General features: G+C 33.3%; 1 protein-coding gene and 1 long non-coding RNA gene across 2 annotated transcripts in view; one reads left to right on the top strand and one right to left on the bottom strand.

Moving 5' to 3' along the window:
* Nucleotides 1-15,458, bottom strand: part of beat-Ia (beaten path Ia) — a 305,961-nt gene that overhangs the window by 33,073 nt on the left and 257,430 nt on the right. Inside the window, exon 5 of the mRNA XM_067769264.1 lies at nt 2,727-2,857. Coding sequence (XP_067625365.1) covers nt 2,727-2,857 — 131 coding nt within the window. The remainder of the gene's footprint in view (nt 1-2,726; nt 2,858-15,458) is intronic.
* Nucleotides 1-15,458, top strand: part of LOC137239090 (uncharacterized) — a 247,546-nt gene that overhangs the window by 201,098 nt on the left and 30,990 nt on the right. The gene's annotated exons all lie outside the window — the stretch shown is intronic.

Here is a 15,458-nt window from a genome sequence, read left to right as displayed (position 1 = left end):
CGTATTTTAAGATGTAGACGATAATAGCTGATGTTGGATGTTGTAGTCGCAGGTGTATATCAGTCAAGTTTGTTTGCGAGTTAGTGGTTCGTACAGCTCACTTCCGCTTGCTTTATTCCCCTGATGAAATAAGATTATTATGTAGTATTCTATTTTGAATGAGTTATGAAGAATAAATGCATGCAAAAATGATTCAAAAATCTCAACCAAAACGATTGAAATATGTTCACGAATATGATCAGAAAATTACTTTGAAAAGCAGTTAAAAATTACCATAAAACAATTAAAGCTCAATTTTACAGTGATATCAAATATAAATAAAAAGCATTTCGAAATAGGAATCATAAATGATTATTCAAGAATAATCACATTTAAGGTACATTTTTCTCCTGACGATACCTTAATTTTCGAACAGAAAATGCTTTTAAATTTGATCGTATTTAATCATCTTGGGTATGATATTTAAATATTTTTTGATCAAAATTTTCAAAAAAAGCTGGCTGGGAGTGCATTTTCTATTAGCAATATAGGAGTATTACATATATGAAAATTTTACTGTAAGAATGATGAAAAAAATTTAAGCCGTGAAGGCCAAACAGTTCTTTGAAAGAAAACAATAAAAACGCATCCAATTTCATCTTACTGCTTTTAGATCTACAAGACAAGAAGGCAGTCCACGTCTAATTTCGGGCTCCGAAAGAATTATGCACCAATATCACATGATAAAGGCTCTCTGTAAATTCATTCAATGGGTAATATTCATTAATGTATTTATTTAGTTCAAACAAACGTTAAAATGGCACTTTATATGTATTTCTCTTATTTTACTTTTTACACTTTACTGCTTTTATGCTTTGGACTGCAGTAGACAATTTCATTTGCTGTTCTTTTGATTAAAATAAATTCTTTGTACAACCTTATGTGACTTATTTAATTGGCATCTTGTGCGCAGAACCAATGCTGGAGTTTATTTAGTGCAACAGTAATTTATAAATTGTCATATATGTAATACTCCTATATTGCTAATTGAAAATGCTCGCAATGTGTTTTGAATTCGAAATCAAAACAAGACAGCCTATAAAATTTTTGCGATTGTAGCAGCATAAGTGTGACAAGAAAAAATTTAAATTTAGGTACATTCGATTATTGAATACAAAAACAGGAATATATCGGCACTCTGATGTTTGGGAATGTACCTAGCCTTTTGTAGCAATATAGGAGTATTACATATATGTAAATTGCAATTTCGTTGTGAAATATTTAAAAAACCAATGGAAGCCATGCATATTTTTCATCTTTCATTTCCAAGCTTTGTAAAAAAGAATTTATAAATACATGACGCGATTAACCTCAGAGGAGATTTAATTCGGGCTTCTCTCCCAATTTGTATTGAGTTCCTTTCTTATTTTCCCTACAAATTGGCGGGACGGGACGGGACCTACATGTTGACAGAAGTACTCTAAATTTCGATGTTACTTTGTCCGGGAGTTGAGTCCAGGATCCTGGGTGTGGCAGGCAGAGAACGCTACCACCATGACTTTTAAATAATTACAATAATTAAAAATAATATCTGTTAACTGGTTGTAAATTCTTGAAGCTTTGTCATGAGATTTGAAATAAAATTTTATTTTTTTGACAACTAACAGTTTTTCCTTTGCTTTAACAAAAAGGCTGGGGTAGAAATTAATGATCTAAACCTTTTCCAACAGTACATTAGAAAAAATCATATTGATTTTGAAAAGCATCATGTCAACTTTAGATATGGTCATTTCAATTTATAGAAATAATAAATTTACTATTATTGTTGATATTATTCATTAAAATAAAAAAGTAAAAATTAAAAAGCCTCTAAAGTACATTTGATATTATCGAAAGTACATTTGATACATTCTGAAGAGCTTTTGATTCTTTCTTAAGAAGATTTTGTAAGTTTCAAGTTAACTTGACTCTTCAAATTCCAAACTATTATTCTCAAAATAGAAATGGCGTTTCCCAACATAAACGAATAGGTCACTCTTTTTCTCCAAACAAAAAGTAGATCACCGCAGAGTTAGAAGGGTTGTCGTTGACACAGTTAAGTGAAATATTTCAACCTGGCTTAAGCTATATCTGCTCAATAAACGAAGCGAATAAATGCCAACCGTTGTTGGCTTTTCGTTAGATTTGATATAGCACAGATAGGGAATAGTTTTATTATAACAGTTACATTTAAACTAGTTGACTAGTATTTAGTTGGCAAGTAGTGAAAAATTATGTACCTTTGACTATTTTGTGGCTATTGTCGTATAAAAGTAGCTAACATTTGACAAAGAAAATAAACAGAAAATAGTGCACGTTGGTTTATTGAAAATCGGCTTGAAGTAGTTAGCTTATTTTCCTGCGGGTACCTTTACACATTGATATTTAGTGTTAGGTTTACATAAAAAAAACTGATAGATTTTGCCAATAATAGGCTATTTGTTATTAGTTTGCAAAAAAAAATTTTAGAAGTAATGAAACTATGGTATTTCGTTAACAAAAGTTTGAATAATGAGTGAAAAACGTAAATGAGTTCATCGCAGAGGCCTTATGAGATTATGTCGTTTATATTAATCAACACTGAACAACTATTTTAATTTTCATAAGATTTTTAAATATATAAATTTGTTAAGTTAGAAAAAAACTAAATATATTTAGGTCCCGACCTAGAATACAAAACATATATTTTAAGAATAGCATTAGCTTACCTCCCGGCCATTAATCGTCCATGTCAGATTGGCAGCAGGCTTTGAATGTCGTGACGTACAGTTGCCTCTTACAATATCACCAACGCGATATCGTGGTCTTATTCCAGTGATGATGGGATCTTTTCCCGGTACTTCTGAAACGAAATAAACCGTATTAGTTTAATTTTATACTCACAGAGCTCACAGAGTATATTAATTTTGTTCGCATAACGGTACCCCGTAACGACATAAACTAATCGAGATAGATATAAACTTCTATATGTCAAAATTATATGGGCGAAAAAGGAAATTCATATAGCCATGTCCGTCCGTCCGTCTGTCCGTAAACACGATAACTAGAGTAAATTTTGAGGCACCTTAATGAAATTTGGTATGTAAGTTCCTGCGCACTCATCTCAGATCGCAATTTAAAATGCACCAAATCAGACTATAACCACGCCCACTTTTTCGATATCGAAAATTTCGAAAAACCGAAAAAGTGCGATAATTCATTACCAAAGGACGGATCAAGCGATGAAACTTGGTAGGTGGGTTGACCTTATGACGCAGAATAGAAAATTAGTAAAATGTTGGACAGTGGGCGTGGGACCGTCCACTTTTAAAGGAAGGTACATTAAAAGTTTTGCAAGCTGTAATTTGGCAGCTGAGTATGAAATGTTTAGTTACACCCGAACTTAGCCTTCCTTACTTGTTTAAACTCGAATATTTTTACTTTGATACACTGATGGTAGTTTATCCACAACTACGGAATTAAATAAAAATTAATAATCTTGTCCAATCGATCAATATTTAATAATTTTCTTGTTCTTATTATAATAAAACTAGCAGATCAGGCAGACGTTGTTCTGCCCTAAATTTGGTCTATCTGCATACATCTTAATAAGCTCTTTCCGTCTAACTCTGCCTCCCCCCTCTATTATTTTTCTTAATCTTTTATTCACCCCTCCCTCCGTCTTTTTCGATTCATCTATCTCTATTTCGCCTCACTCTATCTCTTTCTCAGTCTCCTTCTCCTACCCTCTTTTCTCTTCTCTCAAGTTCTTCTCATTCTCCTTCATCTCTTATTGCCAGTCCCAGAGGGTGGTCCTAATCCCAGTCCCAGTCCGTCTCTGGTCTAGTTCCCGGAAAAAAGGATCGTAAATACTAATACAGGCAAATTAATACACCAAATTTCAGGCAAATCGAATAGGACGTACATAGGTACATATATAGGTATGTGGGTATTATTAATTCATGTCTTTATTTCGGCTTCGCATGCTTATTTATCAGTTTTGCCAGGTTGATGCTACTAACACAATATTACAATGGAAATTACTTTAAAGCCCTCAGCAATATCTTTCATTTGATATCCATAATACAAACACATTGTACAGGTATCCGGGTCGACGTTTTGGCCTATATCTCAAGACCTTTGTCACTCAGCGATATAAAAATTACTCTGTACTAAAGTACACATCAACAGCTTTCATTTGATATCCATATTACACACACCCTCTTGGGGTATCCGGGTCCACGTTTTGGCCCATATCTCGAGACCCTAGCCACACAGCGACATAAGAATTACTCTGCACTGGAGCACACATCAACAGCTTCAATTTGATACCCATAATGTAAAAACACATCCTAGTATTACCCTGATCCACATTTTGGCCTTTATCTCGAGACCCTAGTCACCCAGGGATATGAAAATTACCCTGTACTAAAGCACTCATCAACAGCTTTTATTTGATATCCATTTTGTATAAACACATTTTAGGGGTGCCCGGGTCCACGTTTTGGCCTATATCCCGAAACTCTAGTCACCAATAGGTATGAAAATTACCCTGTACTAAAGCACTCATCAACAGCTTTCATTTGATATCAATATTATATAAACACATTCTAGGGGTGCCCGGGTCCAGGTTTTGGCCTTATATCTCGATACCTTAGTCACCAATAGGTATGAAAACTACCCTGCATTAAAGCACTCAGCAACAGCTTTCATTTGGTATCCATATTGTATAAACACATTCTAGGGGTGCCCGGGTCCACGTTTTGCCCTATGTCTCGAGACCCGAGTCACCCAGGGGTACGAAAAATACTCAGTATCAAAGTACTCATAAACAGATTCCATTTGATACCCATATTGTACAAACACATCCCAGGATTACCCAGGTCCACGTTTTGATCTCAAGACCCTAGCCAGAACGGGTCAAGAAGTATTGTATGTCCGTTTCCTGGTCATAAGCTACCTCTCCACCAATTTTCGGCCAAATTGGTTCATTCGTTCTTGAGTTATGCGTAGTGTAACTAACACGACTTTCTTTTATATAGTATTTTTCTAAAAAAAAATCATAACTCAAGAATGGTTAAACCGATTTGGGATTTCAAAATCAAGTAACCCTCACCTCTCCTTCCTGTATCTTTCCTAAAAATTTCATGGCAATCTTTCTATCCGATCTCGAGTTATGGAGTGACAATCAAAATGTACACTTCTTTTTATATATAGATTTTTCTTAAAAAAATCATAACCCAAGAATGGTTAAACCGATTCGGGATTTCAAAATCAACTAACCATCCTCTCTCCTTCCTGTATCTTTCCTAAAAAGTTCATGGCAATCTTTCTATCCGTTCTCGAGTTATGGAGTGATAATCAAAATGTACACTTCTTTTTATATATATAGATTTTTCTTAAAAAAATTATAACTCAAGAATTGTTAAACCGATTTGGGATTTCAAAATCAACTAACCATCATCTCTCCTTCCTGTATCTTTCCTAAGATTTCCATGGCAATCTTTCTATCTGTTCTCGAGTTATGGAGTGACAATGAAAATGTACACTTCTTTTTATATATATAGATTTTTCTAAAAAAAATCATAACTCAAGAATGGTTAAACCGACTTGGGATTTCAAAATCAACTACCCATCACCTCTCCTTTCTGTATCTTTCCTAAAAATTTCATGGTAATCTTTCTATCCGTTCTCGAGTTATGGGGTGACAATCAAAATGTACACTTCTTTATATATATATATAGATTTTTCTAAAAAAAAAAATCATAACTCAATAATGGTTAAACCGATTTGGGATTTCAAAATCAACTAGCCATCACCTCTCCTTCCTGTATCTTTCCTAAATATTTCATGGCAATCTTTCTATCCGTTCTCGAGTTATGGAGTGACAATCAAAATGTACACTTCTTTTTATATATATAGATTTTTCTTAAAAAAAATCATACCTCAAGAAACCGATTTGGGATTTCAAAATCAAGTAACCATCTTCTCTCCTTCCTGTATCTTTCCTAAAAATTTCATGGCAATCTTTCTATCCGTTCTCGAGTTATGGAGTGATAATCAAAATATCTTATATATCTTTCCTAAAAATTTCATGGCAATCTTTCTATCCGTTCTCGAGTTATGGAGTGATAATCAAAATGTACACTTCTTTTTATATATATAGACCAACAGACCCGGCAGACGTTGTTCTGCCCTAAATTTGGCCTATCTGTATATATTTTAATAAGCTTTTTCCGTCTAACTCTTCCCTACCCCTCTTCGCTTTTTCCTAATTTTTTTATTCACTCCTCCCTCCGTCTTCTTCGCTTCATCCATATCTTCGTCTCATTCTATCTCTTTCTCAGTCTTCTTTTCTCTTTTCTCTTCTCTCAAGTTTTTCTCCTTCTTCTTCATCTCTTATTGGTATGTATTTTGTTCCAGTCCCAATCCGAGTCTCAGTCCCAGTGTCACCCCGAGTCTCAGTCTCAGTTCCAGTCCTATTCCTAATCCCACTCCCAGTCCGTCTCTGGTATACTTCTCGGAAAAAAGCATCGTAAATACTAATATAGCCATATTTATATACGAAATTTCAGGCAAATCGAATAGGACGTATGTACATAGGTAAGTGGGTATTATTAATTCTTGTCTTTATTTCGGCTTCGCATGCATATTTATCAGTTTTGCCTTGTTGATGCGACTAAATCGAATATCACAATGAACTTTAGAGCTCTCAGCAACAGCTTTCATTTGATATCCGTAATACACACACTCTAGGGGTATTTGATATCCATATTGTTTTGGCCCATATCTCGAGACCCTAGTCACCCAGCGGCGTAAAACTTACTCTGTATTATAGCACACATCAACAGCTTCAATTTGATACACATAATATAAAAACACATTCTAGGTGTATCCGGGTCCATGTTTTGGCCTATATCTCGAGACCCTAGTCCCCCAGCATCGTAAAACTTACTCTCTATTATAGCACTCATCAACAGCTTCAATTTGATACTCATAATATAAAAACACATTCTAGGTGTATCCGGGTCCATGTCTTGGCCTATATCTCGAGACCGTAGTCACCCAACGGTGTAAAACTTACTCTGTACTAAAGCATACATCAACAGCTTCAATTTGATACCCATAATGTAAAAACACATTCTAGGTGTATACGCGTCCACGTTTTGGGCTATATCTCGAGAGCCTAGCCTCCCAGTTGTATGAAAATTATCCTGTACTATAGCACTCATCAACAGCTTTCATTCGATAACCATATTGTATAAACACATTCTACGGGTACCCTTTTCCACGTTTTGGGCTATATCTCGAGACCCTAGCCTCCCAGTTGTATGAAAATTATCCTGTACTATAGCACTCATCAACAGCTTTCATTTGACATCCATATTGTATAAACACATTCTAGGGGTACCCGGGTCCACGTTTTGGCCTATATCTCGAGACCCTAGTCACCCAGGGGTATGAAAATTATCCTGTGTTATAGCACTCATCAATAGATTTCATTTGATATCCATAATATGCTCACAAAATTTTATGAGAATCGGTTCAGCCGTTTCGGAGGAGTTCAGCCTATAAAAGCGTGACAGAAGAATTTTATATATTAGATATTGAAGAATTATCTTAATAAAATATTTGGATCACTACATCTTAAACGAAAAATTATGCTCTTTTTTATATGTTGAAGCGGGAGTGAACTCTTTGATTTATAAACATATTGACATGATTTCAGATAATCACATTTATTTATCTAACTGTCGCGTGTTCCTGAAACAACAATGTGATGCACGTTATGGTTATCTAAAATGAAACTGAAATTAGAAGGTGAAGGGTGAAGTTTGTGCGCCTTAAATATAATAATGAATAAAGCACCATTAGCGTTTGCTGATGCGAAAGAGAATATACTAAAGAGAGCAGGGGAAACTATATTTTTGTTCACAACGAGGTCGGACGAATAAGCGAAAGTGTAGTACATGATAAAACTTTAAATAGGAAAATGTTGTTGAACACAAAGCGCAACGTAATTGTTAAAAGGCGACTTGGCGACAATTTTTAATACAAACAAAAATATCGCAAACGAACGACTGCAGTAGTGCAGGTGCCGTGCTACTTGATTATTGCATACTTGTAGGTAGCTGCTACTTTTGCCATTCGCACCTTTTATTCTGTTTTTATTCTCAAATAATTCCCATGATTTTCGTAGGTTTTTAATAAACTTTTCCACAGTTTTCGCTTTTTTGAAAAAGAACTTGTTTTCTATCTCTTTACCCCCCTTACACGTCACCCTGCCATTGCACCTTACATTTGGGGCACAAACGTGAAAGTCGTTTGAGTGCGCTCGGATACTGCGAAAGGGCTTGTAGTCAGCTATTAACCTAGCTTTTGCTAAATTGAGTATGCGATGCAAACTTTTTATTTTTATTTTATAATTTCCACTGGTGTCAGCAAAGTACAAAACTTTCATTAAAAAACAATTAAACACGATCGCTGAAAGTGGAACTCGTAAAGTTACTATGTTTTGGCGCTTTTTTGAGGGTGGAAGGAGAACAATCATTTCAAAATAAAGCACTTTCACAAAGCTAAATAGTTGAATTGAAAAATGAGAATTTAATGCCTTTGAGTTTTTTTTTTTTTTGATAGGAATATCTATTTCATTAGCGAATTGGCTTCAGCAATAGCTTAATTTGAATTATAAATTACTTGTAAAGCTTTTTAGTATTTTCATTTGGAAAGAGATAAGCTATAACTACAGCTAAACAAAATGCGGAGAGCGAAAATAATAATGTATCTACTGGGTGAGGGTTTTTCCACATAATCGACTAATAGTAGAAATTAATAATTTTAGTATTTTCTTTGGCAGATTTTCATTATCATTTGGCCCCATTTTATACGTGTGATAAAAAATGCGTCTATTTTAAGTACTATCCTATTTTTAAGCAAGGTCCGGGTTTGTTGAGCATTCCCAAAAATATTTCATTTAAAAAATTGCTTAAAATTGCTATTGAGAACATATAAAAAAAAAAAAAAACCATTTCGTTATTTGTTTCAAAAGCGCACCATTTCAGAATTCGATTGAAGAACGCCCTATCTCGGAATTTGACACTACTAGCCCTTTTAAAAAAATTTTACGACAGGGCTTTCTTCAACCGAATTCTGAGATGGAGTTTTCTTGAAACAAGTTCTAAAATTGGGCGGTATTCAAAAGTTTTTTGAGATAGAGCGTTTTGAAAGCAGCAGCCGGGGAAGGGTGATATTTCCCTCAGCAGTTCAGCGGCCACCGTGGTGTGATGGTAGCGTGCTCCGCCTACCACACCGTATGCGCTGGGTTCACACCCCGGGCAAAGCAACATCAAAATTTTAGAAATAATGTTTTTCAATTAGAAGAAAAATTTTCTAAGCGGGGTCGCCCCTCGGCAGTGTTTGTCAAGCGCTACGGGTGTATTTCTGCCATGAAAAGCTCTCAGTGAAAACTCATCTGCCTTGCAGATGCCGTTCGGAGTCGGCATTAAGCATGTAGGTCCCGTCCGGCCGATTTGTAGGGAAAATCGAGCGGAGCAGGACGCAAGTTGGAAGAGAAGCTCGGTCTTAAATCTCTTCGGAGGTTATCGCGCCTTACATTTATTTAGTTCATTTATAGTCCTGTCATATTAGGATTTTACGTCGGAGGCTTGCATACGCATTTATTTTGGCATTTGAAGTTTTATTTTTTCATATTGAAAAAACCGTAAACAATAGACTTTCGAAAAGTTTATCAGCCCCAAAAAAATTTACATTTTCAAATTAAACGCATACATTTTCACATATTCTACAAAGCAAGATCATATGCGATACCACTGATCCTATTTTGATAAATTTTTTATTTCACTTAAGTTTTGCAATAAAACTCTAAGCTTGAAAATGTTTAAAAACTTTTATCATCCATAAATTTAAAAACTACCTCAAATTCAGAAATCGACTCCCTTTCCATCAACATCAAAATTCATTTCAAGCGAAAAGGGGAGCAGCTTTTATCCAGGGACCAGAAAAATTATTTTGCAAAGAATTAATATTCATTAATTTCATTTTTATGCGAATCAATTTTAAAACAAACATTTGTTTTCATTTATTACTGGCGAATAATTAAATATTCTATAAATTTGGAAAAACAATTTTTTTACATTCATTTATGCCTTTATACAATTTTGACAAATATTCTGCTTCCATTTCATTTATACAACTGAATGATTTTTTTTATACATTCTTAAGCAAACATTCCCCCTTTTATCATAGGCATTTCAGCAGATATATGTGCTGCGGGGCCTATTGCGTTCTCGATCCCGCGCCTTGAGGAACATAAGAAACCTATTTTTGAGACACGATAACCTAAAGGTGTGGAGATTCAGATTTTAGCTGAGCTTCAATGAGTCCACTCCGAAATACTCGCCTACTGTTCACCACGATGGGCGCCTGTAAGGGCATAAGTGGTTTGCTTTATAAAGTGACGCGTGTATTACAGAGTTCCTTTAGATTTTGGACTTGCAATATTGAAAACAGTTGCAATGAATTGCGAAACGAAACAACCTCGTATGATCCTTGACAAAAGTAAAGATGCTGTGACAAGCATATGAAGCGGCCGGGCCCTTAGTAGGAAAGGCTGGGATGGCGATGCCATGGCACCGTTGATTTTCTAATGTAAACAAAGTCTCATATCACTCTCTTATCACAGTGTCCATGTAAATGAGAGCATATCTGGTGCTGGATTTCTATTGGGATAGGGGCTTCCCGACAAGTATTACGGCTATGTAAGAAACACTATTCTTCATTTTTAAGTACCAAAGGAGAAGATAATGTACATAAACGAATTTTGGTTTCGTCACCCGACTTTATTTATAACCGCTATAATTAGTTGCAATGGATAATAATTAGGAAGACATATACATTAGGGTGGATCGATTTGTATGGACGAAAGTTAACCGATATCACGCCATCGATTTTCGATAGGATTTGGGCTCAGGAAAAAAGTTCCACTACGCCTACCCGAAAAAATAATTTTCGAGCCTGCGAAATTTTATTTTTTTTTACTTTTTTTCGACTTTGAGTTTTAAGGTTTTTTTCATGATCTACTAAACAAATTTTTATTAGATTGTAAAATTTTCATGTATACCCTGTCCGACCCAAAAATGTCCGCTAAATACGTTAAAAAATATGTTTTTTTTTTTTCAAAAATCTTTTATCGCTAACGTTTTTAGCGAACATTTTTGGGTCGAACAGGGTATGCATATGAACATTTTTTTTTTAGATCATGAAAATCAAAGTCGAAAAAAAAGTAAAAAAAAAATTAAATGAGCATAGTCCACGAACTCACTTTGCATTTCTTCTACATCGCGAAGCAAGATTTTGGATGCCTTGATGATGTTGGATCCATTATCAGTGATTGTGGAATATATATATTTTGGATATATTCCGTAACTACCTAAGCGCTTTGATATTTCATCCTTGATGAAACTTGAGCCATGCCTTTCTCGTAATTGAATCATACCAATTGTATGGATCATAATTTTATAATCTTTTATGTATTGAACGTTTATTCCTAATATTTTATTACCCATTCGGCTTGCCACATCTATTTTAAGACTTATAGTTTTATCTTTTAAAATATGCCTTAATTGGATTTATATTTTAGCAGCACACAAGCTTAAATGCTCAGTAAAGTATTTGAATTTATAGTTAAAGAATAGGTATCGCTATATGGCTGAAGAAATCTCTTAAAGTATTTTTCATCGTTAAAAATTCTAAAAGGTATGTTTTTAATTGATATTAATCCAACGCAGCAATTCCAAAACTCCTCCCTGCTTAACTTTAATGGTGCCTTCGTTAATTGACGCCTTCTTACCAGATCTGTTTCGATGAAATTAGTACCAAAATTATGTTTATGAACTGCTTCATAATGGCGTTTTATGTTTCCCAAGAGATGTGCTTTTAATTCTTTTTCAGAACGAAGATACTTGGACAAATTTGTGTCTGCATTGTATTGCACTAATTTTGTTTTGTCAATATGTGAAACTCGGCCCATTCCAAACACTAGTTCACACAAAACACCGTGTAAAAAATTTTTATGTATGATCTATGAAGGAAACTCTTTGGAGAATGAAAACAAATGTTTGTTTTTCAATTAACTCGTATTACAAATGAAAAGATAAATAAAAAAAATTTCATTTGAGAACAAATTCCTGTGCTTACTCAAAAAATTCAAATTTTTTTAAATTTTAATTTGTGATAGTAGTTGAACCTCTACTACAGCTGTATAAATATTTCAATAAACTTCAAATATTTGGGAATGATAAGAACAAAAATTCGAAGCAAGTGTTTGCTATAAAGAATAATTTGTGAAAAAAAAAAATATATTTCAAACATTCTCTGAACCCTGCTTTTATCGCGGCGTCGACGCTTTATTTTGTTATTATATAAAGGTGAAAAAACAAAAACCATGTCGTCGACGCAGTGGTAAAATGAGCCTTCTCTTTCTATCAAACGTTTACAATAGAACGAAGAACTAATTTCAATGTATTTGATTGAAAACTTCTGGAGTTATCAGCTCTTCATAATTTTTTTTGGAGTTACATGTTTTATTTTTATTAATTTTTAGAGATTATGGCCATTTAATGCAGAGATACTTTTCAGAAAGTTGTGTATATTTCGCTACTAGAAATACTTTACTCCTCGAGCAGGGTATCGATCCCCAGCAGCATATCGCTAGATTTTACTACGCTTTTTGCACGCCAACTTACTTATTTTATACTTTCCTTGTTTTTGTATTTGTTAAGTAAGCCAATTGTTACAAAATTTTAAATCTCCCTGAAGTAGATATTTGAACTCCGGGACTCATTTTCAACTTTTTTAGTAATACACTTTTATGTACATACTTTGATATGAAAGATTTTTTAGATCGGACACGAGGTTTTCGGGATTTCATAAGGCCAACCTGGGATACATACAACATTGCTTTGAAGACCTTGGCTTGCAAACATGGGCAGTTTTTTTATGGGGAGTTTATCTGGAATATGTACACGGTTAAAAATTTGAGTTTTAATTTAAAACCGTTTTTCGGACTACACAATTTTTTTTTTTTTAAGAAAAGTAAACCCTTCAGACGTGCTTTTTGAATTTAATTTGGTTTAAATTTCAAACATAATTGAAAGAAATCCTCTGCTGAGTGGAATATTATCCTATCTTGGCTGCCGTTTCGAGAACGCCCTATCTCAGAAAACTTTTGAATAAAGCCCTATTTCGGAAATTGTTTGAAACGTTTGTTTGGTTTTATTTTAAAAATTTACCTGTTTTCAATGAAACCATAATTTGGTTTCAAGTAACAGACCTAAATTCAACAATCCGAACCGAGTTCGGAACTCTCGATTTCATGAATGCTTCAAATGTTTTATTATTGAACTCGAACTTTTAACATTACATAATTAAAAACACTCGAATTTCGTAACCGAAATAACAGTCAATATATTTAAAATTGAGGCAAGCTCTTACTGTATTCATTAAGGACCACTTGCAGAACGGCAAGTTAACTTTTTACCTCAGAGCTAACCCGACATGAAGGGTTAAACTAATATATTTTTGACAAGTTTTTTTAAATTAACTCTGAGCTATAAAAATAACTTGTCATTTAGCTAGTTGACCTTAATAAATATATAAATTATTTTCGTCCGTCTTTAATATAAATAGGCAGAAAAGTATCTCAAAATTGTACCAAATATGTCTTAGCTCCTTTTAAAGATGCTTATATGAAATATTTAGATCAGAAAATTACTTCTACAATATACATTTTATAGACATACTTGAAGGTTTTTAATGAAGTCTGCTTTAAACGCGATTTTTCTAAATAAATTTCATATGATAATACGAAATTACAAATCCCAAAAATCCTGAGATTGATGGGCTTTCAATTCCGAAATTTTCGTGCCTTAAAAAAGCACGTCATCCCGGGATTAGTATCAATAATAAATGTATATTTATATATGTACATCCTTTTGATTGTCATTGATATTTCATATTTATTGCCTAGAGCACAACTTCTGTGGTATATTTTATTATGAGTAATTTTGTGAACTTTTGATTTAATGACTTTTGTTTGTTATTGATTTGCTTGTCAATGCTTGTAGCGAAAGTTATGCCGAAAGACCAACGAAATCAAAATTTCTTTAAAAAGTTTTCCCTATCGTTATGCGCTGTAATGTTGCTGGTGCCAGCTTAAGAAGCCATGAATGCAAAATTTTAAGTATTTCTGAAGGCAACCGGAAATAATATTGCAGTTGGTAACAAGTATTCGTTTACCATTAAATTTACGTTAGGAAAAATTTTTGTTCAAGAGATTTTTAGAACTACATTATGCCAAAAATAGGCCAGTATTTTTTAATTGAATTAATGATAATAATAGACACATAAATTACACTATCTTTAATTGGTACTCTGAAAAAACGAAGCCTTACCATTAAATGTTATGTGAATTTGGGTTTGCAAAAAGAAATGATAAAGGTTAGCTATAACATAAATAACAGAATTTATTGCATTATTTTCAATGTCGGGTTGAAAACCCAGCATCTTGGCATGTACAGTAAGAAAATGTAACTTGGATTATGTGTTTCAGATATTTTTCAAAGAATAGTACATACATATATGGAGTTAATAAATGAAATATAAAAAAACTCATAGACGCAACTTTAAATATTGGTCAGGTTGAAGTTTTATTTATACGATAATGGTATTTAAATAACGCTTCGAAACTCGTCGATAAACTGAAAAGCCATTATAACGATTTGCGAAAACTTGATTGACACCTGCCTCTGTGTAATTTTTAGCTGGCACGTATAAATCTTACAGTCGTTTAAGTTTTTATATTTCACTGAACATTTAATCGGTCGAAGTTTTGATGAGTAATCATATTTTCTCATTAGTTGGATTTATAAGAAATAATAATTGCACAAAAAAAGGGAAAATAATTGGAAAAAATTAAATAGAACTAAACAAAATAAAATAAAATAAAAATAAAACAAAATAAAAAGCAATCAAATAAAATGAAATATAATTAAATTTTACTAAATCAAAATAAACAAATTACATTATATTAAATTAAAACAATTTAATTTAATTGAAGTAAATTAAAATAAATTAAATGAAGTTATTATTATTATTAAATTAAACTAAATTATATTAAATCAAGTTGAATTAAATTAAATCGATTTCTAATCGATGATTTATCTATCCGCTTTATATTGAAAGGATATCAATATGATTTCACAACTGTTAACGTCGACTCGCCGATTGATGGTTTACACCTGGGTGAGCTCTAGTAAATTTAAAAACATTTTCCTAGACGCAGATAGAGTTCTACACAATTAATTTTAGCTTAAATTCCACTTACACTTTCTATAAAAATCGAATTGCTATTTTTACGCATCTATGATGGGTACTTCAATTTG

The sequence above is a fragment of the Eurosta solidaginis genome, chromosome 2 (assembly GCF_040869045.1).
Source record: "Eurosta solidaginis isolate ZX-2024a chromosome 2, ASM4086904v1, whole genome shotgun sequence".
NCBI classification, from domain to species: domain Eukaryota; kingdom Metazoa; phylum Arthropoda; class Insecta; order Diptera; family Tephritidae; genus Eurosta; species Eurosta solidaginis.
The sequence above is the reverse complement of the archived record's forward strand: the minus strand, read 5'-3'. Positions and strand labels throughout refer to the sequence as shown.